At 41.5% G+C, this 21,864-nt stretch overlaps 2 protein-coding genes across 3 annotated transcripts in view; one reads left to right on the top strand and one right to left on the bottom strand.

Annotated features, from left to right (window-relative positions):
* The window catches only part of frmd3 (FERM domain containing 3), a gene marked incomplete at its 5' end in the record, with an annotated part of 79,138 nt that extends 65,813 nt beyond the window's left edge, over nt 1–13,325 (bottom strand). The window contains one exon of the mRNA XM_084055021.1: nt 13,218–13,325. Coding sequence (XP_083911147.1) covers nt 13,218–13,325 — 108 coding nt within the window. The remainder of the gene's footprint in view (nt 1–13,217) is intronic.
* Nucleotides 13,326–15,352: 2,027 nt separating this feature from the next.
* LOC311043007 (putative gluconokinase) lies at nt 15,353–21,676 on the top strand. 2 transcript variants are annotated; one of them, XM_084054126.1, is made up of 5 exons: nt 15,353–15,496; nt 17,351–17,381; nt 17,750–17,836; nt 19,337–19,380; nt 20,359–21,676. In XM_084054126.1, exons 1-5 carry the CDS (start codon nt 15,459–15,461, stop codon nt 20,699–20,701), a joined length of 543 nt encoding a protein of 180 aa, XP_083910252.1. In that variant the 5' UTR covers nt 15,353–15,458; the 3' UTR covers nt 20,702–21,676. The 2 variants fall into 2 exon arrangements, with proteins under 2 accessions (XP_083910252.1, XP_083910251.1); XM_084054125.1 differs by lacking the exon at nt 15,353–15,496 and adding an exon at nt 15,514–16,099.
* The last annotated feature ends 188 nt before the right edge of the window (nt 21,677–21,864 follow it).

Consider the following 21,864-nt stretch of genomic DNA (forward strand, 5'->3'; position numbering starts at 1 on the left):
GTCTAGCATTCAGGACCTAGACTGTTCCATTAGTGTATACAGTGGGCAGGTCTAACGTTAAGAACCCAGAGCCACATGTAAAACACTTTCATCCTCGCCAAACTTTCTTCGGTTGGGAAGCCCTGCCCAAGTAAAGAAAAGTTTGTAGTATGGTGCAGACTTTAACCATGTACACAACTTTCAAAGCCATTTTGCGCTTGCCACCCAAACTCCACCCTCACCTACCCGTAGAATGGACTGATCCAGAGGCCAGGCCCGGATACAGAAGGAGTGGATCAATGAGCTGGCGATGGGGGTGAAAAGCAGACCAGATGCATTGTGAGCTTGTAAATCTGCTATTTCCGTTGAATGTTCACCCCACAATAGGGACTCTATAGGGTTCATGTGGTTAAAGATCATACCAGCGTTAAAACATGTCAGCCATACAGTATATCGTAAACATTTTTAAACTTTGTGTTTGTTTATATTGTATCCAAAGTCATTAAAACTTTACCAAAACTGAATAATTGAGTCAGTGCTGCCTAAACAAGTCATGGACTTATGGATTGTGTTTGTTTCTGCTGATGTTTTGTTCAAATGGCACTTCCATTGAACGAGTGCCTCATTATAAATACCTTGGGATTTGGTTGGATGAAAAACGTACTTTTACACTTGGCCTTTTTTTTGCGCAATAGATCCTGCTTTCCATGGCCTACTAGAAAGAGGCTAATTGAGGCACTGCTACTCTCTGCTTTGGACTATGGGGACATTATATGCAGAAATGCATCAGCTACCACACTTAAAACTTTGGACTCAGTTTATCATTCTGCCCTCAGATTTATAACAGGCGACTGCTATAACACCCATCACTGCATACTGTATAACAAGGTTGGTTGGCCCTCCCTTGCGACTAGGAGAGATCAGCATTGTTTTTTATTTATTTATAAAGTTTTGTTTATTTGGAGTTTACCCTCTTATTTAAATTCTCTTTTGCAGTGGAAAACTAGTGCCTATCATACGCGCTCTCAGGACTGTTTGATGCTTCAGATTCCACATGTCTCCATTGAGTTTGGAAAGTGTGCTTTCAAGTTTTGTGCCCCGCATACCTGGAACACCGTATAGGCTTTGCTTAAGTACAGCTCTCTTGTTCCCCTAGGTCAGTGGTTCTCAAACTTTTTCATGTCAAGGACCCCCAAATAGACGCTTATTACCCCAAGGACCCCCATTTGAAAAGATCAGCCAGGGACCCCAATAAGAGAAGGTTTTTACGGCTCTAGCAGTGATTCTCAACCATTTTAATTTCAAGGACCCCCAGTTTAACATGCATTAGGGCTACGGACCCCCATTAAATGGCATTTATTACCTCTGGGACCCCAATTCACATTGTAAAACCAATGTTAATTTAACTCTGAGAGTGTACAAATGGAACCAAATGGACCCGTTAGGGTCCATTTGGTTCCATTTGTACACTCTCAGAGTTACAGACCCGTAAGGGTCCATTTGGTTCCTGTCCATCATTTAGCTGGGGACCCCCTGGTATCCCCTCAAGTACCCCTGGGGGTCCCCGGACCCCACTTTGAGAACCACTGCCCTAGGTCACTTTCAGTCAGATAAATCAACCTTGGTCAATCTAAATTGCACCTGTTGTAATTGATGTTGATGAATCATGTGATGAAATTTTCTTTTAAATCATGTTATTTTTTTATTTTATTTTATTTTATATTTTTTATTTTCATATTGTTGCTTTTCTCGACTTGTAATCTCGGCACCACTGGAAAAGAGGGTCTCAGCCCTCAGTGTGTTTTCCGAGAATTAAATAGAGGTTGAAATGAAATGAAAAACGGATTGGATTACATATTTCAAACAAATTCCAAGTCTATACAAGATCATAACGTACTGAAACGAATAGAATACAATGGCTTCCTCGAAACTCAAACGAACCACAGTATGCTTTGGAAAATGGTCAGCACTAAACATGCCAGACCACCAGTGTGGTCCTTTAAGTCAGTGGTTCTCAAATAATTTCATACCAAATTGATATGTATTTGGCCGCGGAGCCCCATTTGTGTTTTCCCATTTTCAAAATTATTCCAAATTGTTCAACATTTTTTAAGATTTTTCATTAATTGCAAAAATAGCAGATCTACAAGCTCACTATTCGTGGTGTGACGCATTGAGAGCTTGTAGATTGGCTATTTTGGAATAGCCAAAGTATAAAATAGGTTAAAGTGGTTAAACTGATTCTGATGCTATATTAACACATTTAGCTGGGGACCCCACAGGTTCCTGGACCCTACTTTGAGAACCACTGCTTTAAGTCACTTTGAGTGGGGATTTTTAAGGTGATGATATCGTCAAGAATTGCACTTAGGACAAATCACAAGTTGTATCAGGAAGAGAATACAAGAAAAAGGACGACAGCGGGAAAAAGCACACAAAATAAATCACTAATGTTACTAAAACCATACCCTGTCACCATCCCACTTCCAATAGGTAGGGTATGATTTCATTTTTTGAGTGTGAACTACACTAGAGAGTAAATAGGGGCAGGAATTTCAGGGAGGCCACAAAGGCCATGGCCGTCGTTGCACCCTCAGTTTGGCCTTGTGTCCCTCAAAATTATGGCATGCCCTGAGGTCACAGTGGCCTGACTGTACCACTTTCTCCTGTCTCTTTCTTGTCAATATGTTGACACCAGTGTCTCTTTCTTGTCATGTAGACACCAGTGTCTCTTGTTGAGATTCTGAATTCTTAACTCCCCTGAGTCTCCATCTTTAAACCAATCAAATGACTCTGATTGGTGCAGGGCTGAGCATGGATCAAATTGTAAATACCATAATTCATTTATTTCACTGCAGATAGTCTACATATAAAATTGTAAATCATCCATAACCCATCATCCATAATTAGTTATTTCAATGGACTAAAATCTTGTTTTATTTGATGTCCTTCCTGCCCTGGTATTTGGCCCTTGTGCCCTAAAAAAAATGGACAACACCAAAGGCCAAGTGGCGTTGTCCCTAAAATGACAAAATTCCAGGCCTGCTGTGACCGCTTGATCTGCCCTGACTAATTTTCTAGTTGATTGAATTGATACATTTCTAATTTAAACCACTGGTAAAGCACTGCTCAAACCATCGCTGAGAGATCCACTCCTTGCTTCAATGAGACTAGTCAATTACCCTGGCATCATGAGTTATGTCATGTCAAGTGTATATACACACATACTGTACACACATACACATAATACACATGCAAACACTAAACACATCTTGAACACAATGGAATGCACAGGGAAACACAGACAAACAAAACATGTGCACAAACATGCACCCGCACCCACACACACACACACACACACACACACACACACACACACACACACACACACACACACACACACACACACACACACACACACCCTCCTTTCACATATGTTCATGCATGATCACACAATGCAATAAGCTTAAAGCCTTTAAGGTATGGCCATAAATTCATATACGTCATCAGGATATACGTATGGCGCTGAACCAATTTATTTTCAAATGCATGCTCATCACTCTCAGCCTGTGCATGTGGCAGACTAATTCAGTGGTTCTCAAAGTGGGGTCCGGGGACCCCAGAGGTCCTTGAGAGGGTTCCAGGGGGTACCCAGAAAAGTGAGTTAATATAGCATCAAACTCAGTTTAAACACTTTAGATGTGGCAGATGTGATGAGCAGATGTGATGAGCTCAATGGGACACACAAATGTAGAGAGAGAGAGAGAGAGAGAGAGAGAGAGAGAGAGAGAGAGAGAGAGAGAGATTCATGGTGTTAATTTATCACACAAATGGTACCAAATGAACTTTCAGATTTAGATGAACAACAAAGGATTTTACTGTGCAGTGGTACACTGTAATATTTTGATGTGTGTGTGCAGGTGGTGGTATTTGAGGTGGTGTGTGTGTGTGTGTGTGTGTGTGTGTGTGTGTGTGTGTGTGTGTGTGTGTGTGTGTGTGTGTGTGTGTGTGTGTGTGTGCGTGCGCGCACGCACACACAACACAACACAACACAACGTACAGCCCTTGATGACTTGACAGAAAGAATGAATGTATCCAAATCCATTATGGTCAAGACAGAGGCTACCTTTCAGTCTCTCTCTCTCTCTCTCTCTCTCTCTCTCTCTCTCTCTCTCTCTCTCTCTCTCTCTCTCTCTCTCTCTCTCTCTCTCTCTCTCTCTCTCTCTCTCTCTCTCTCTCTCTCTCTCTCTCTCTCTCTCTCTCTCTCTCTCTCTCTCTCTCTCTCTCTCTCTCTCTCTCTCTCTCTCTCTCTCTCTCTCTCTCTCTCTCTCTCTCTCTCTCTCTCTTCTATTTAATTTCGTCTGTTGTTCATCCTGTCTTGCTGTCCTGCCTCTCATCGTTCCACCTTTAAAACCACCCCTTTTTCATTCATTCATCCTTTCCACCTTTCCGCTCGCTTCCCACTTCTTCTGAATCCTTTCCCTCTTTGTTTCTCTTGCTGATGTATTTCTTTACTTTGTCACTTTGCCTCTTATAACTCCCTTCACCTTCTATGAACCGCCCCTTCATTCTGCTCTCTCTGTCTGTCTCTCTGCTTCCTCTCAGCTCAAGGCAGAAGTCAGAAGGAGGATTAAATCTCCTCAGTCATCATCGGATGAACATCAAAGAGGCGCCGGCGAGCAGCACAAGAATAGAAAAGTACTTCTATTTATAACCAGCTATGAAGAATGCCTATAAGCTCAAATAATAGTGCGTCCACTCCTTAGCATCACGCACGCACGCACGCACGCACGCACGCACGCACGCACGCACGCACACAGGCACACACACACACACACACAATCTCCTCGCCATACAGATTCAAATTGCATATGGAGTGAAAAATGATACAAAGTAAACTGCGGCAAATTAACTCAACTTGGGTAACGGGTCCATTTCACACTAAATTAACACTTTGCTGCACACCACACATTTTGCTGTGTTATGAATAACATCCATGTGCAGCCATCAGGGAATGCATGAGGAATATATTGATAAAGGTAACCTTTACACCAGGATAGGAAAAAATCATCAGGATGTAAATGACATTAAGTTGTAATGGTTGGTTGAAGTTATCACACACTGCTTCTTTATGAGTGACTATCACATGTAGTTGGAAGTTGTGAATTAATGTCAGTAACTACAGGACTCTGACTCAGCTGGTCGGTTTCAATCTTTCATGCAGGATAGACAGGTTTAAAAGGCTACCATATGCACCCGCCCACTCACATGCACAGAAGGTGACAGCTGACCGATGTTCTCCTCGCAAAGGACAGTGATCTTCCTTAATTATACATGATGTGTCACCGAGATGAAGGGAGAGAGAGATAGAGAGAGGACATGCATTATAATCCTGATTCATACTCCATCTTATGACGCTGTTGCATGCCAAAGAATTGTCATAAAAGCTCATGCAGGTGAGCTTGTAGATCTGCTATTTTCGGCGTGTGACAGTGTCGTACGACAGAGTATAAATGAAGCATTGTACTGAAATAGAAAGAGTGAAAGCGTGGTTGAGTAAGAAGAGAGGAGCTCAATGGGAAGACAAAAGGGGAGAAGGAACGCTCAGAGGGCAAATAGATGATATAGAATGAGAGAGGGAAAGAAATGAGAGGAGAAGAATGGTAGGAATAGAAGGGTGAATGGGTGGCAAAGGGGGCGAGAAGGGGAATGAATATGGAAAGAGAGCTGAAAGGAATTAAGGATGGAGAGAAGGATGGAGAGGAGGTCAGGACGTATTGATTGGGACAGGTCTCCTCCAGCAGCAGTGAGGTTACATTCTGATTGAACATGAGCAGCAGATTGGACACATCTCCCTGACTCTACACACACGGACACAAAAACACGATCACTAGTGAGCATAACACTCTTTCCGTACTGTTTGCACATTGAACACATGTCTCTGCCCTTCTAAGTTTTGTTCAATTCAGTTCCGATTAAAGCTTTGTTTCAATTGTTTGCAACAACAAAAAACTATTAGTGTGAAGCATTTCCAAAGCTTAGAAAATAACAGAATAGGAAAAATAGTACGAAATAGATGGACATTGTACAATGATGAATACATTAGTTAATACATTTATATCAATCAACTTTGATTTGATTATTTTTCACACTGCCTTGGCCGATCTGGTGCAACAGTAAACAACATAGGATTATAATTACACAGTGCTGTAGGCTGTAATTGCCCCTGGCGTGCACGAACGCACGCACGCACGCACGCACGCACGCACGTGCGCGCACACACGCACACACGCACACACACACACACACACACACACACACACACACACACACAGAGTCAACCTGTCATGCATTATTGCAATCAATTTCACACACTACCGTCATCTTCCTCATCATCGTTATGGGGTAATAATGGGAAAAATTAACCAGATGTTTCAAAGACTCTGACCTCTAATGACATTCCTAGGGTAGGGTTTTCTGCTGTTTTTCACTGTGAGCACTTTCACTTTTTCAGGCATTTAAACTTTGGAGCTGTAAAATATTGAGACTTTGTACTCTTTGATTACTGATTCCTCAATTTTGTAGTAACATAAAGTTTAGATTTCATAGGTAATACAAAAAAACTAATTGAGAAAATAACCACATTTCTATATGCTATCAATAAACAAAGAAAAAAGAAAAATAAATTAAGAGAAAAAACAGACACAAAACAAGAAACAAAGTACAAGGACAAGACACTTTACATGTACGTGTTTGCTGTACAATTATGTATGTGCTATAATAAGTGAGTTACAGTAATCATACAGAAGGCACATTCCTTTTATGTTTTTTTTATAATTATCTATCATCTAGTTTTTAAGTATGTTTTTTTATTTGTTTAATGAGCTGCACAATTTCATATCCTTATCAAGGCTGTTCCACAAAGTTACTCTAATGAATGTTATACATCTTTGTTTATCATTTGTTCTGGTTTTTGCTTTTGAGTAGATGCATGTTCCTCTGAGATTATACTGTATTTGTCTTTTCTGAAATATCTTCTGGATACTGTCCGGGATTGTCCGAGTCTACTAGTTCTCTGAATTTGAGATTTTATGAATAATTTGTTGGTTGGCTCATAGCTCTGGTTCAGAGCGTTAGTGAGTTCCCTCTAACGCTCTGGAAGACCCCTCGCTCTGCGCATGTACAAGGAATTCCACTGTCCTGCCAGCGTTCAACTATAGTGAAAATAAACAAAACCATTTCGCTAATCACCGAAGCAAAGGCTGTTTTGTGTTGTTGAAAGTCTATTCTCGGAATGCGCAAGCCTCTCAGCACCCCACCTACTCTGTAAAATACACTTTTTGGGCAGAAAATAAAATATGTCAGCGAGACGGACATTATTTGTATTTACTCCACAGTGCCTCTACCGATCTGGGGGATTTGAACTTACCATTAACCAAAATGTAGAGGGCACTGTGGAGTAAATACGAATAATTTCAGTTTCGCTGACATATTTTATTTTCTGCCCAAAAAGTGTATTTTACAGAGTAGGTGGGGTGCTGAGAGGCTTGCGCATTCCGAGAATAGACTTTCAACAACACAAAACAGCCTTTGCTTCGGTGAGTAGCGAAATGGTTTTGTTTATTTTCACTATAGTTGAACGCTGGCAGGACAGTGGAATTCCTTGTACATGCGCAGAGCGAGGGGTCTTCCAGAGCGTTAGAGGGAACTCACTAACGCTCTGAACCAGAGCTAGTTGGCTCATAGAAATCAACTTTGTTAAGTATGTTTATTGGGTTGCTTAATGTTTTGTAAGTGTTTCCCCCAGACTTCAACACAGTATGTTATTTATGGTATTGTTAATGATTAATGATTGGGTCCCTGCTTCATCTCTCTCAGCTAAGGGGTCCCTGCTTCATCTCTCTCAGCTAAGGGGTCCCTGCTTCATCTCTCTCTCAGCTAGGGGGGTCCCTGCTTCATCTCTTTCTCAGCTAAGGGGTCCCTGCTTCATCTCTCTCTCAGCTAGGGGGGTCCCTCCTTCATCTCTCTCTCAGCTACAACAAGTTGTTAATGGCATCTCTTGCTGTGTGTGTCTGTCTACTAGACAAGTCTACTGGCTACTTCAAAGTAAACGCACACGCACGCACGCACGCAGGCATGCACACACACACACACACACACACACACACACACACACACACACACACACACACACACACACACACACACACACACACACACACACACACACACACACAGCTAACAAGCTATGGCTTTGCAAAGCCAGAAATTACCAAAAGTGGTGCACCTGAAGACCATGTAGACTTTTTTTTAAAACCAAAGCTATACAGTTGTGCTAGCCCTGAAACATGACTGTCATTCCATGACAAGCGTCATGTGAACCATGGCTACAGTTGTGCGGACTTTTGTCTTACACACACAGAGTAGAACTACTTTTAATAGCCAGCATCATGATATAATTAATAACCACTCACCTAATGCTTCGGAGGTTCAAAAAGAACGCACGTCCAACGTGTTTAAGTCACAGGAGCATGGTTTCATATCGTTAATATGACGTTTGGCCCAAATCTGCGTTTATAATCCACGTGAGTTCTTGTTTACCTTTCTCCCGAGTCTTACTGATCAGTGTCATGGTGGCAGCAACACAACACACTTCCTCTAAAAACAATTTCAAAATAAGAGCATCTGGTGATATGATTAGTCAACACTAGCTTTATTTTTTAGTCTAGTTACAGGAAGTAGACATTTGCAGTAGGCCTATGTTACACACAGGTGTGTGTGATTCACTCTGGCCAGAGCTATACTGACGTTGTACCCTGCGAGCGACTGTATGGATGAGCGCTTCTTTTAATTTGATCTGCCACGCATTCATATTTAGCATTAAAACAAAAGTAACGAGCCTATTTTGAAAAAGTACTCAGTAGAAAGTACTAGTACTTGTGTTAAAATGTAACAGATAAAAGTAAAAAGTAGTCAGAAAAATAAGTACTCAGTAAAGTACAGATACTCGAAAAACGTACATCGTTACAGTAACGAAGTAATTTGGTACAACCCACCCATAAAACAAACATGGGAAAATTCTCCTTCTACAGCACAGCCACCCAGGATTGGAATAGTCTAACCCCATCCCTCAAAAAATGCAGTTCGCTGGGCTCATTTAAAAGAGCCTTAAAAACTCACCTTTCAGGAGGCCAAAAGAGGAGGTAGTACCATTTTCCCGTTAGACAGCCGACCCCCCCCCCCCCCCCGTTAGTCTATTCAGTGCCAAATAAACACCATTTAACAAGAGGTTGTGGATAAGAGGTTAATGTTTTATGAAGTAACATTTTGGCAAACTTTAAAGAGAATTTCAAACACTTCTTTCGAGCCAACATCCCACACAACAATTGCCACAACAACAATTCGTATGATTACATGTTCTCCGTTGCCGCCTCTCGCCTCTACTTCTGACCTATATATGAATCATGATGGAGGCAATGAAATAGAGAGCACACACAAGGAGAGTGAAGCAATGAGATGAAACACAGACATAAACAAGAAGAGCAAAGAGACAGAGGAGGGGGAAGAGAGAGAGCAGGACAAACGGTAGCCTAAAGGATGGAAGATAGCTCAGTGGAAAGAGGAGTGTTGGAGCAGCAGAAGTGTAGCGTAAAGGAGGCACAGGATGTCATGAAATATGTAGGAGGAGCAGAGAAGCACCGGAACACAAAGCCATTAAAGAAAGAACAGGAGAATGCAGCCAGCTGGAAACACAAATGGCCATTTTCATGCCCACAAGTACATACTGTTACATAGACACGCCAACACCTGCGAGGAAATGTGCTGTACAGAACAAAACAATCTCTCTTGAACTTGCACATCGTCCAGTGAAAATGTCACATTTAATGTTCTTGGACACCGTGACTCGTGAACTTTAACATACTGTACTCTTGGCTGGGCTCTCAAATATACTGACCCACATATTTGGGCATACTTCAGCTGCTGGCTGCTGAGCACTAAAACATGTATCTCCCTGCACTCTCGTATACATACTGTATACCCTTATGTCCTTAATGGTATGCTATAAATGATTGATTGGGTAGATGTAGGGGAACAGGGAGACAGTTAGTTTGACATGAGGCCGTGTGACTGAGTATGTCTGGTCGTCTAGAGTGACAAAACAGGACCGGAGGCTGGTAAACTGTTCAGAACCACTCAAGGTGAAGTGGTATTTAATCAGGTATGTACATTTCGCAGAGGATGGCCAGTGCCTGCTTGACCTCTGCGTCTTCAACCTAGTTAAGGGCCATCCACAACTATAAAGATAAGATAAATATATCATTTAAAACATCCTTCTAAGTCTGGTGGACGGCTGAATCCACACCACAACTATACCCACATTGACTGTGGTGACCAAAATCATTGGTATCACTTTCACAGATGAACAATAGAAACACTGACAGCAATTTAAATCCATCTGAATTTACAGGGCATCACATTCAACACATCAAGTTGAACATGTTTAGAGAACATCGTTCATCAGCGTGGATGCTCACATCGTTAGTCATCTTTAGTTATGTACTGTAGCCTATGTACTTGGATAGACCTTTACACCAGACACAGTGTTCAGCAAAATCTAATAAAGCATAGAATTAAGGAAGTGGTATACATCAGGAAAGAGGCGAGTAATCCAGTGTGAACTTTGGAAAAGAGATTGTACCGTACATTGCTGAGCAGGGGGTATAGCCTACTGCTGAGGTGGTGGGAGAATTTAATTTTCCTCCAGTCATACTGTGACTCCACATTCCTTATACTGTACTGTATTTATAGCACTGTCTGTGGGTTTGTAATAATCCTGAGCCACAGTTTAGGATTTAGTTAAATAAAACTGTAGAAAGTTGGCAATAGCTTCACTCATGCACTCTTCAGGTTGCATCTACACACAATACAAGTACAAAGGATCTGGCCAAAAGAAGAAAAACAAAAATAAATTGCTTTGTGGTATGGAACAGATCATCTTATGGCTGCCTCAGCAGAATAGAATGATTAATTTCACTGTTAACTACTTCCAACAGGGCATGTCATCAAATATTTTCAAAAAATTACAAAAGATTTCAACATCCTGTATTAAAATTGTCTTAAGGGAGGACGTGAGGAGGACGTGAGCGAACCTCTGACGTCACGCTCATGTCACCATGACTCAGCAATAACCATAAAAGAAGTTCCTAACCTTAATGTGTCGTCATGGCATCAGGCGCAAACAATCAGCTTCATATATGGGCACAAAAGGGGGAATGCCCATATATGGGCATATACCAATGACATCAGCAATCTCCATATAGGGGCATAAAAGGGACATGGACTGACAGATACAGCCACAGAGCCACAGATCCGATATGCCCATATGGTCATGTGCATACTGTATATAGGACTGACCGACTTCAAACTCGGCGCGCACAGTGGCAAGGAATCGAGGGAGTGTGGTGCCCGTCGTCGAGTAGTTCGGATATCCATTTGTCCAGAACCACCAATCCAACCAATATGCCCATATATGGACATTCCAATATATGACTTCATAATTGGGCATAAAAGGAACAAGGACTGACAGATACAGATAGATATGGGCATAAAAGGGACACAGGTAGACAGACAGATACAGAGATCTCCATCTATGGGCACAAAAGGGACATAGAAAGGTACAACAGGTACTCTGACAAAGCCCCCGACACTATGACTTAGACAAATTGGTCGGATCGGCGGTGCGACGTAGGTGTGAGGGCCGTGTAGCGGCCCGAACCTCTAGTTTTCAAAAATAGCCATTTGTCGTACACCGAAGTATATATGGCTAAAGTTGAGAGTACTTATAGATAGATTTGTTTGGAGTCAAGCCCTTACACTCACCAGAGTTAAATGAACACTTTACAGTGTACCTATTACCTAACCCAACCTCCTGCTGCTGCTTCACCATAGAGGCTGACACTGACATTGGGAGTGCAAACCCAGACGCACCCCCTTCATCTTGTTCAAATATTGACCAGAGAGCACTGCTGTGTGGAGTTTAAATGTGATGGCTATCATGCATGCAATATGACAGTGGATGAGTTTAGTTGGGTGGAGTTACTGTAAGACCCAGGACTATATCAACTGTCATCACAAACATCCACAGGGAGGCTTTGCATCTCTCTCTCTCTCTCTCGCACACGGGCGCACATGCATGCACACGCACACGCACGCACGCACGCACGCACGCACGCACGCACACACACACACACACACACACACACACACACACACACACACACACACAGACATGAATGATTTAAATCAATATCACAAAACTGTAGTCATCTACCGCATTGTTACCATAATCACCACCACACCCATGACATTATATCCCTTATCAATTTAAACTTCATTCTAACTTCTCTGATTGACTCACACTGTCATTAAAAAAAGAATTATGCAAGCATGGTTAAACTATATTTAACTATTAACAGCCTTTTGAAAGAAGTTTTTGAATGTTTTTTTTTCTTTCTTAATTGTCACATTTTGCTTTATAGTTGCACATGCTGCGTGGGCGTCAGAAATCGAAGGGAATAAATCACAGTGGGGATGTGAACTGGTGGATCATGATGACCATGATGATGGCATGGCACAGCCATCAACACCATAAACAGGTTCCAGATAGCAGCTAACCAAGAACAATGTGACATTTTGATGTGATCACTTGTTATTATGGCGCTCCATAAAAGCAATGCTCATGTGCCTCATATATGCCTGTCACAATTATTACATAATCGCAATTATTTGAGATAATCGCAATTATTTTTGCATAATCGTCATAATCGTTTCCATGTTGAAAAATGTTCAAACATTTTCCAAAAATAATGTACTGTGTTGTAGGCTTGTAGATCAACTATTTCCATTATTATTATATATTTTTTAAGTATTATTAAATGTAATTTATTTGTATATTTAAGTTATTTGTCATAATCTGCCCTGTGCAATTTGTGATTGAAGCCTAAAAATCTAACGGAAATTAAATTTGTATTCCTATGTTCCAATGCTCATGCAATGCCAAAAACACAATGAAATCGTTAATCGCAATTATTTGTGCGACAATGAATCGTCAACTTAAATGTAGTAATTGTGACAGACAGCCCTCCTCATGAATAAAAACAACAATGAGCTCTTAAAGAGCAGGGTGGCGTGGCGGCATGGAGCATGCAGGGTGGTCTGTATGGGTGCATGGGGTCTACCTGGATGCTGCAGGAGATCTCAGAGTCGTCCAGTAGCCGCACCGTGCAGAGGATCTCCTGGTCCATCAGGGAGCGAATGCTGGGGCTACGGAACCGGAGCATTTTCATTCTTCTGTCGGTTCGATTAGAATCGTCCACCGGGTCTTCATATCAACGGAACACACGCACACACTCATACGCGCCTTGATCAGCTCCGGCGTGGCTCGACGCAGTCAGGAATGAATGAATGAATGGATGGATGGATGGATGGATGGATGGGAATGGGATGGACCGGTGGTTGGATGGATGGTTGGATGAGGGACTGGATGCGGGACGAAGGAGTGTTTGCATCCGACTCTCCCACTGTGACAACATGGGGACCAGGCAGGGCTTCTCCCTCACTGGTGCTACACCCCCCCCCCCCCCCCCCCTTCACACAAACATCTCTCTCTCTCTCTCTCTCTCTCTCTCTCTCTCTCTCTCTCTCTCTCTCTCTCTCTCTCTCTCTCTCTCTCTCTGCAGAAGGTCCCATTTCACAAGTTTTCTAGAGTATATTAAATATACAAAAATCCTTTGAAAATAGCAGATCTACAAGCACACATTGTGAGCTTGTAGATCTGCTATTTTCAAATAGCCAAAGTTTAAGCTGAAGTTGTGTGTATGTTTTGTAAGCTAAATCTACAAAGTAACTAGTAACTAAAGTGGTCAAATAATAGTAATGGAGTAAAAAGTACAATATTTGCCTCTGAGATGTAGTGGGGTATAAGTAAAAGTATTGGAAATTGGAAATACTCTCTGTGATAGGCCTATCTACTAAGAACCTTTTTGGAGGGTGAAATATCTATTATTTTACAGTCACGCAAAACAAATAACAGACTGCTATCGGCTATTTACAAATATAATAATGTATACATACAAAGTAACACATAACTAAAGTTTTCAAATACTTGTATTGGAGTAAAAGTACAATATTTGCCTCTGAGATAGTGGAGTAAAGGTAAAAGTACTATATTGGAAATATTCCAGTAAAGTAAAACTACCTGAAAATGACTCTACAGTACTTGAGTAAATGTACTTAGTTACTTTACACCGCTATACTTACTGATTGATTGAATACTTTATTAACTGTTTGCAAAGGCACAGGGAAGTACAGTTCAATACAAGGTCTGTTAAGAGGATTTTAAACCCAAGAAAGCACTATATGGCTTGTTTCCATTGGGGTCTTCTGTACTCAATTCATTGAAAAAACTCTAGGCTAACTAAACTGGATTTTAAAAACGAAGTTTATTAATTACCGAGAACAGCATTAGCCTACTGTTATTTTCGTGTGATCAATGAGTAAATAAAACGCTATATGGTGCACTGACCCTTTAAGCGCGTTACTGTTCAACGACAGTGTTGCCATGTCAGCTTATTATAAGCGACTGTGGGCTTGTTTTTCTGTAAAGTCGCTTGTAAATATTGGTAGTTTTCGGGTCGCGTTTTTTTTGGGCTTGTTTTTAAAGCGTAGTTATTATTTTTTTATCATTGTTTAAACCAGTTCTCAAACATGTGCATGTGGGCTTTTTCTCTGCACTGTCTGTAGCCCTGAAACAAAGCGTCATGTGAACCATGGCTACACTGTCTGCTATTCCAAATATTTCACTTTAATTTTATTTTTTGAAATTAGCAGATTCGCGACACGTTGTGAGCTTGTAGATCGACTATTTTCAAATAGCCAATAAAGTGCTCATGTGGCTCCGAGTCTAGTGGCTTCTTTTGGGCCTGTTTTCTTATACCAGGCTGCTTATTTCTTTCCAAGATCTGGCAACACTGTGCGCTGGTCGTGTGCGCATACACCTTCGTGTTTGTGCGTCATGACCATAGAGTTATAATATATCTAGAGGGCGGACTGCACCGCCCCAACTATTCATTTCAATGAAAGTTGATCACAGGCGCATGATGCACCGAGAAGTACCTTTTACTTCCTGTATTGGCTCCAATTTGGGATTTTGGAGCTAATAGAGCTGGCGCACAAGCGTTTCAGACGATGGAAGCATGCGCAGTAGCGTCACACATGCAGAAGTCCTGCAATACCAGATTTAGCCACCAGACTTTTGAGGCTTCAACAAATCGTCTGCGGTACTGGGGGCTTGGTCATGACGTACGTAGCCAAACAACCGGCGGCGCTACTATTCTTGATGCAGCAAAAAGGTAGATCTTTCGGCGTGAAGAAGTTCAGTTCATACATGATGCCTGGGGCCGAAACCTAACCAGGCCAACATGATCTACATCGTCATGGGGGTTTCAGGCTGCGGGAAGTAAGTGCAGCAAAGAAGCGGCGCAACCCTTATTTTTAACTCTATGGGCGCAACACACAGTATACAGAGCACCGACGTCTGACGTAATTTAGGCATCCTACCTGGGTCACGGTTTTTCCTCCCATTCAGAATGACCATAGACTTGTTTAATATCACGTCAAATAAGAACTGTGTGCCAAAAATAAACAAATGATCCCGGTGGTTTTACTCATTTGGATATGAAGCATCAACTGACGGCGAGAAAGCACTTATGTTACCACTGCCGAATTAGTTACATTTTCGCCAGAAATAGACTGAATCAAATATGAGTGACTGACCGTCGTAAACGATACAGAGCCACCTCCCTGACAACATCGCCTGGACATTGTGTATTTTTGGACCACAAATCTTATATGAGACTATTCTAAGATTACCTAATGTTACTGGACTTCCGCGACCCAGGGGTTGAACGAGTGACGTCACGACTTCGGTACTCCATAGCGTTGCGATGCAACAAGTTGTGAGCTTGTAGATCGGCTATTTTCGTTGAACGACAGGCCATGCCGTGGGGATGGCGGGGGCATCCACATATTCACTGACTGACTGTCCCATCAGCCAGGAGCGGTGAGCCACGCACCTGTTTGTCCCATTATATGATGTGGAATTGTGCTCTACTGGTCAGTGCAGTGGTCATACTGACATTCATAGTAGGCCTAGTAACCAGTGATGGAAGAAGTACTCACATGTTTTACTCAAGTAAAAGTATCAATACTCTATTGTAAAAATAGTCTGTTACAAGTACAAGTCCGTTGTTCAAAATGTACTTAAATAAAAGTACAAAAGTATTGGAATCAAAATATACTTAAAATTACCAAATGTAAAATTACTCATTATGCAGATTGTCCCCATTTCACAAGTTTTCAAAATGTATAAAAATCCTATGAAAATAGCAGATCTACAAGCTCACAACACACGTTTTGAGCTTGTACTGTAGATCGGCTATTTTCAAATTGCCAAAGTATATGTAAGAGTAAAAAGTACAATATTTGCCTTTGAGATGTAGTGGAGTAGAAGTAAAGTTATTGAAATTTGGAAATACTCCAGTAAAGTAAAAAATACCTCAAAATTGTACAGTACTTGAGTACATGTACTTAGTTACTTTACACCACTGCAAGTAACAACCCGGATCTCTGCACTACAGGATCCTGGAGAGAGCCATGGTTAGATGGCTAGTTATCTGAGCACTTTATTTTCTCTTTTAATAATCATCATCATCATCATCATACATTGAGCACCACTCCTTTAGAGTATTTTTGTGACTGTATATTTGCACATAATGTGTAGTGTCCTCTGCATTGAACCATCCTATTTGGAGCAGTGAGCACTAACTAGTACAGGGAGCAGTTTTAGGGTCTTGCTAGATCAGGGGTCCTCAACAACAAATCTTGAAGGTCCACAAATCCGTTTTTGAATAAGGCTAGGGTCCGCACATGCACGCGCGCGCATGTGCGATTCTTTCGCGGATTTGGGCGGATTCGGGTACTTTCCCCCCCGTTTTTTCTTACTTTAATTCGGTTTTAGGGTTAGGGTTATAGTTATTTAATCTTTTTTTTTTTTTTTTTTTTTTAATTATAATTTTCCCAGGGTCCACAGAGAGGTGCCCCGCGGTCCGACCGCGGTCCGCCTGTTGAGGACCCCTGTGCTAGATAGTAGACTAGGGCCGGGGCACGAACCGAGGGACCTTCCGTTTCCCAGGCAGATGGCCTAGTCTCTACCAACTAAGGCTGCTATGGCTGCCCACAATGTACAGTGTACTGTATGTGACAAGGTTTATTGTAAGCTTATCTGTCTGTCTCTGTTCTCCCTTATTGACAGAACCACACTAGGGACCCTCCTCTCAGAAAAGGTAAGACTCCCCCCCTCCCCCCCCCCCCCCTCTCACAAATGCACACATGTATGCTTCCAAATTCGAACAAACCCCTTTCATAGCAGACATTTTGATTGGGTAAACGCAGCTGGAGGTAATAACAGTAATTGTGGTCGTGTTTAATTTATGTGTCAGCTGCTGTGTGCCAGCATGGACAATCTCCTGTACAGTTACAGTTCCTGTAAATGTCTGCTGTTAAAAGGGTCTATTCTCAGCCATCTCTCAGGTCTGACGGCATCGCTCCTGTGTGTGTGTGTGTGTGTGTGTGTGTGTGCGTGTGTGTGTAATTGTGTGCGTGCGTGCGTCTGTGCGTGTGTGTGTGTGTGCGTGCATGATACACTCCTCAGCTAGGCTGGCCCCTGCATGAAGGAGATGACTACCACCCAGAAGAGAACATTAAGAAGATGGCTCGTGGTGAACCGCTGAATGACCAGGTCAGCACTGAGTGAATGTGTGTGTCCTTTTTCTAGGCGAATTTTAACTTAAAGTTTTCAATCAATCACACCACTTACTTACGGTAACAGCACCCATCTGGGAACCAGAAGGTTCCTGGTTCGATCCCCAATATCCTTGAGCAACATACTAGCCGGGCAAACAAGACACTAAACCCCTAACTGCCGATGAGCAGTGCGTGGTTGCCTCTGGTGTGTAAACGTACATGTGCTTCGGATAAAGACACTATAGAATACAGACCAGATAGATAGATAGATAGTAGCCACAATTTTGCAGTGTATTGTATGAAGTACTGACTTCTACACAGTAATTTCCGAAGCAACGACAGCCAAAATGTGTCACCATGTGGTTCCTGGCCCGTGTTAACACATTCAATCTGGGAATGCATATTGTGGCATTTTAGATTTTAGTTATAAGTTATAATATTTTATACTTTGGCTATTCAAAAATAGCAGATATACAAGCTCATAGCGTGGCTGAAAAACATGAAAAAGTTTGAGCACCACAACAGGATTTAGAATACATTTGTAGATGTGTTCCCAGATTGAATGGCTTAAGACCATCTCATGGATGTCAGTTTACTCATGGATGTCAGTTTCTGAATGACTTAAGATTCAAAGCAAAGTTGTATTGGATTAGGTACAGTTGCTATGGGAGCAATGCTACTACAGCGGGTTTCCTGCCAGTATCAGAGTTGATAGGTAGCAGTTGGCATTGCAAAACAGGATGCGTTTATTTTACTGAAGCATTATTTAGAGAAAGTAACTGATTCACGTTCAGTTCTTTATAGCAACGTCTGGTTGTAGTCTAATCAAAGGAACTATTGCTCCTTCTGTCTGATGCTTTGTTTGATTCCTGATCAGATGGTTCCCTGTGCTAACCACATCAACCATTAAAGCATCCCTGTTCTGGGCATGTCATAATAGGCAAACATTCTGCAAAAATAGCAGATTCTACAAACTCACAACATGTTGCGATGTGTTGTAAGCTTGTTGATCGGCTATTTTTGGCAAAGAGATTTGGCAAAGAGATTTGGCGTAGATGGAAAAAAGGAGGAGACCAAGGAGTATCCCTGGGGGACCCAAGTCAATATAGTATATAGGGTTTCAGTGGTTAAGGCCATTACACACAAGAACCATTGGCAGAAGAATTATGTGTAAATATGAACCTTTTGATACAATTTTCCCCCAAAATATTTATCATTAAACCTGTGTTTTTAATGTGTACGGTATGGGCATAATATATGACATGCATTTTGTATTTAGTTTTACCCTTTTTCAGAAGAATATATTACACATTGTAATACTGCCCTCAATGGTGAATGTATGTGGGATTGTTTTGCTATTTTGTAAAATAAGCTCACCACTTTATATTATATTATACCAGTGAATAGACACATCCTGTTCTGGAATATACTGAATATACAGCAATCTTGAAACATAGACGTCACAACAGAAACATTTAATTATTCATCCCCCCAGGACAGATTGCCATGGCTTCTCAAGCTTCATGATGTCATTATGAGGTGAGAGTACACGTCATTAACTCAAGCCTTTTATATCCTGTAGCATGCACCCCCAGCCCTGTGCAGCACACACCCATATATCCTGTACATACACACTTATGCACAGAAGTTGGGATTTGCAACCATGAAAATATCACAAAGCCTGACTTAAAACAGTATGCAGTGGAAACCAACAAGGATGCAAGAGAGGTTCGGTGAGCATAGACGGATAATGAGCAACAAAAGGAGAAAGCAAATGACGAGTTTAAAGTGTGACAGCTCTTCTTTAAAGTGCGTGTGACTACAACATCAGAAGAGCTCTTCTCCTTGCCAGTCGTATCTCTTCTCAGTAATCAGCGCTCCCTCTGCCTCTGTTAGGCACATTACCCTCCCTCGTTCCCTCGTTCCCCACTTCCTTGCACTCTTCCACCCCTGCCTTCATCTCTCTCCACCGCAATCATCCAAGTCATTTGCAACAAGACGCTGCTTCTGAACTCTCGCTCAGAAACAGTACTTGGGTGTGATCTCCAAAGTGATCTCTGAAGTTTTTCAGTGTGATCACATCCGAGTCGAGTCATTGGTAATTCATTCTCTTCTTAGCTGCATGTGCATATGCCGTATGTAGGGCTACAACTGTTGATTGTTTTCTTAGCGATTAGCTACCAATTACTTTTTCGACTAATCGAATCATCAAGAAGCACATTTATCTTTTAATATAATTAATTATACAATGAATCAATTTGGAAACATTCAAATTGATTTTTATAATCTGATTAACCACTTAAGTCCTATTTTATACTTCGTATTATATAATGGAAGCTTGTAGATATGCTATTTTCTGTATTTTTGTAGTTTTAAGTTTTTGAAAATTATGATTATTTTACTTTTTGAAAATCGATTTAATTTTTTTATATATATAATTGAATAAATCAATTAGTTGGATTAACTGTTCCATCCCTACATGTATGTGCTTGTGGTGTACTTGTGTCCCTCCATCAGAGAAAGGTCTGCTGGGTGTGATGCCATTGTGGTGTGTTCTGCCCTGAAGCGACTCTACAGACAGATCCTGCTCTACGGGTCCCAGGCTCTCACTTCCTCTTCCTGTCCAGACTGCGCCGTGCCTGGCGTCTTCTTCCTCTTCCTGTACGGTGATTATGATCTCATTCACCAGAGGATGGTGGACCGGAGGGGACATTTCATGGGGGCAGATCTGCTGCGGTCCCAGTTCGCCGCTCTGGAGCCGCCAACGGAGACAGAGAACGCACTGGCGCTGGACATCAGGAGGAGCATCCCTGACATCGCCACGGAGATAGAGGAACACCTCCTCAGCCTCAAGTCGTAATCATGGAAACCGACAGCCACTAGCATGACGTCGCTGTCACGTGGAAACCTTGTATCTCCCTTTTCAGGAAATATAGAAAAAGGTCATGCGTTATTAATATACAAAACCCACAGACAGACTTAACTACTGTCACCTTCAATTTAAAATATTTGAGAAATAGCTAAAATGGTAGATCTACAAGCTCACAGCTCAGGTTGTAGATTGGCCATTTTTACTACTTTTGTGTGACACTAGTATGATGAAGTAGGGCATTCATTTATGCAAAAAGAAAAAAAGGAGGGAAAATGGAGATACAAGGTTTTTGCACAACAGACAGTGACGATAATCTATTGGCGAGACAGACCAATGGAAAGAGCTGGTCATTTCATCTATGTCATCACTGCTTTGATGATCTACATCACTGGCCTTGGGCTCATGGCTGCATTCACACCTGTGATGTTATTCACTAGGACACTCCTTGTAATCTATTGCTTTTAACCCATTAAGACCTGAGGCCGATTCTACACATATCTTCTAAATCCTAACAGTTTTTCTGAAAAATGTATGTTTCTATATCAGTGCTCAAACCTTTTCAAGTCAAGGTCAACCCCCAAAATGATATGTATTTGGCTACGGACCCCCATCTTGCTTTAAAAGATTTGCACACATTTTGCATGATTTAAAAATATGAGCTTGTATATAAAATGACAGATGCTTTCCCGGTTTTAATGGGTAAGTAAAGCATCATATATTATTGGAAGTATTAGTCTAATACTGGTATTATACAAGTATTAGAAAATGCCAAATGATTAGGTATCTGTTTGGACTTAAAGCTGGATTTTCAGGAAGCTGGAGTTAGAAATGCTTTCAAGAGATTTGTTCTTAATAGACAATGGTCAGATATTTTAATCATGTAAATCAGGTGAGCACACAATTATCTACTTTTTTACAAATTAACTTTTATTGTCAAAATAAATCATAATTTCTTGATCAAAATCCTGCTTTATTTGTGTAAATATGTTGCTATGTTTGAGTGGTGTCACTGTTGTCTCAACAGCTTCAGATGATTTACTAGTTACCTGTTAACAAAGCTCAGTGTTTGAACAGAGTATTAATGCTAAATGTTGGATTACTAGACCTTGCTGAAAGAACTTTCTGGATTTACCCGGATGCAAAATAACAGC

This window comes from Gymnoscopelus microlampas (genome assembly GCF_963454915.1).
Source record: "Gymnoscopelus microlampas genome assembly, chromosome: 4".
Classification (NCBI taxonomy): Eukaryota; Metazoa; Chordata; class Actinopteri; order Myctophiformes; family Myctophidae; genus Gymnoscopelus; species Gymnoscopelus microlampas.

Excerpts from the sequence above, each read along its gene's own strand:
- LOC311043007 (XM_084054125.1), top strand. The coding sequence starts at position 16,047 with ATGGCGGGGGCATCCACATATTCACTGACTGACTGTCCCATCAGCCAG. Across the intron at positions 17,837-19,336 it reads GTGAACCGCTGAATGACCAG|GACAGATTGCCATGGCTTCT; the intron begins GTCAGCACTGAG and ends TCATCCCCCCAG. Across the intron at positions 19,381-20,358 it reads CTTCATGATGTCATTATGAG|AGAAAGGTCTGCTGGGTGTG; the intron begins GTGAGAGTACAC and ends TCCCTCCATCAG.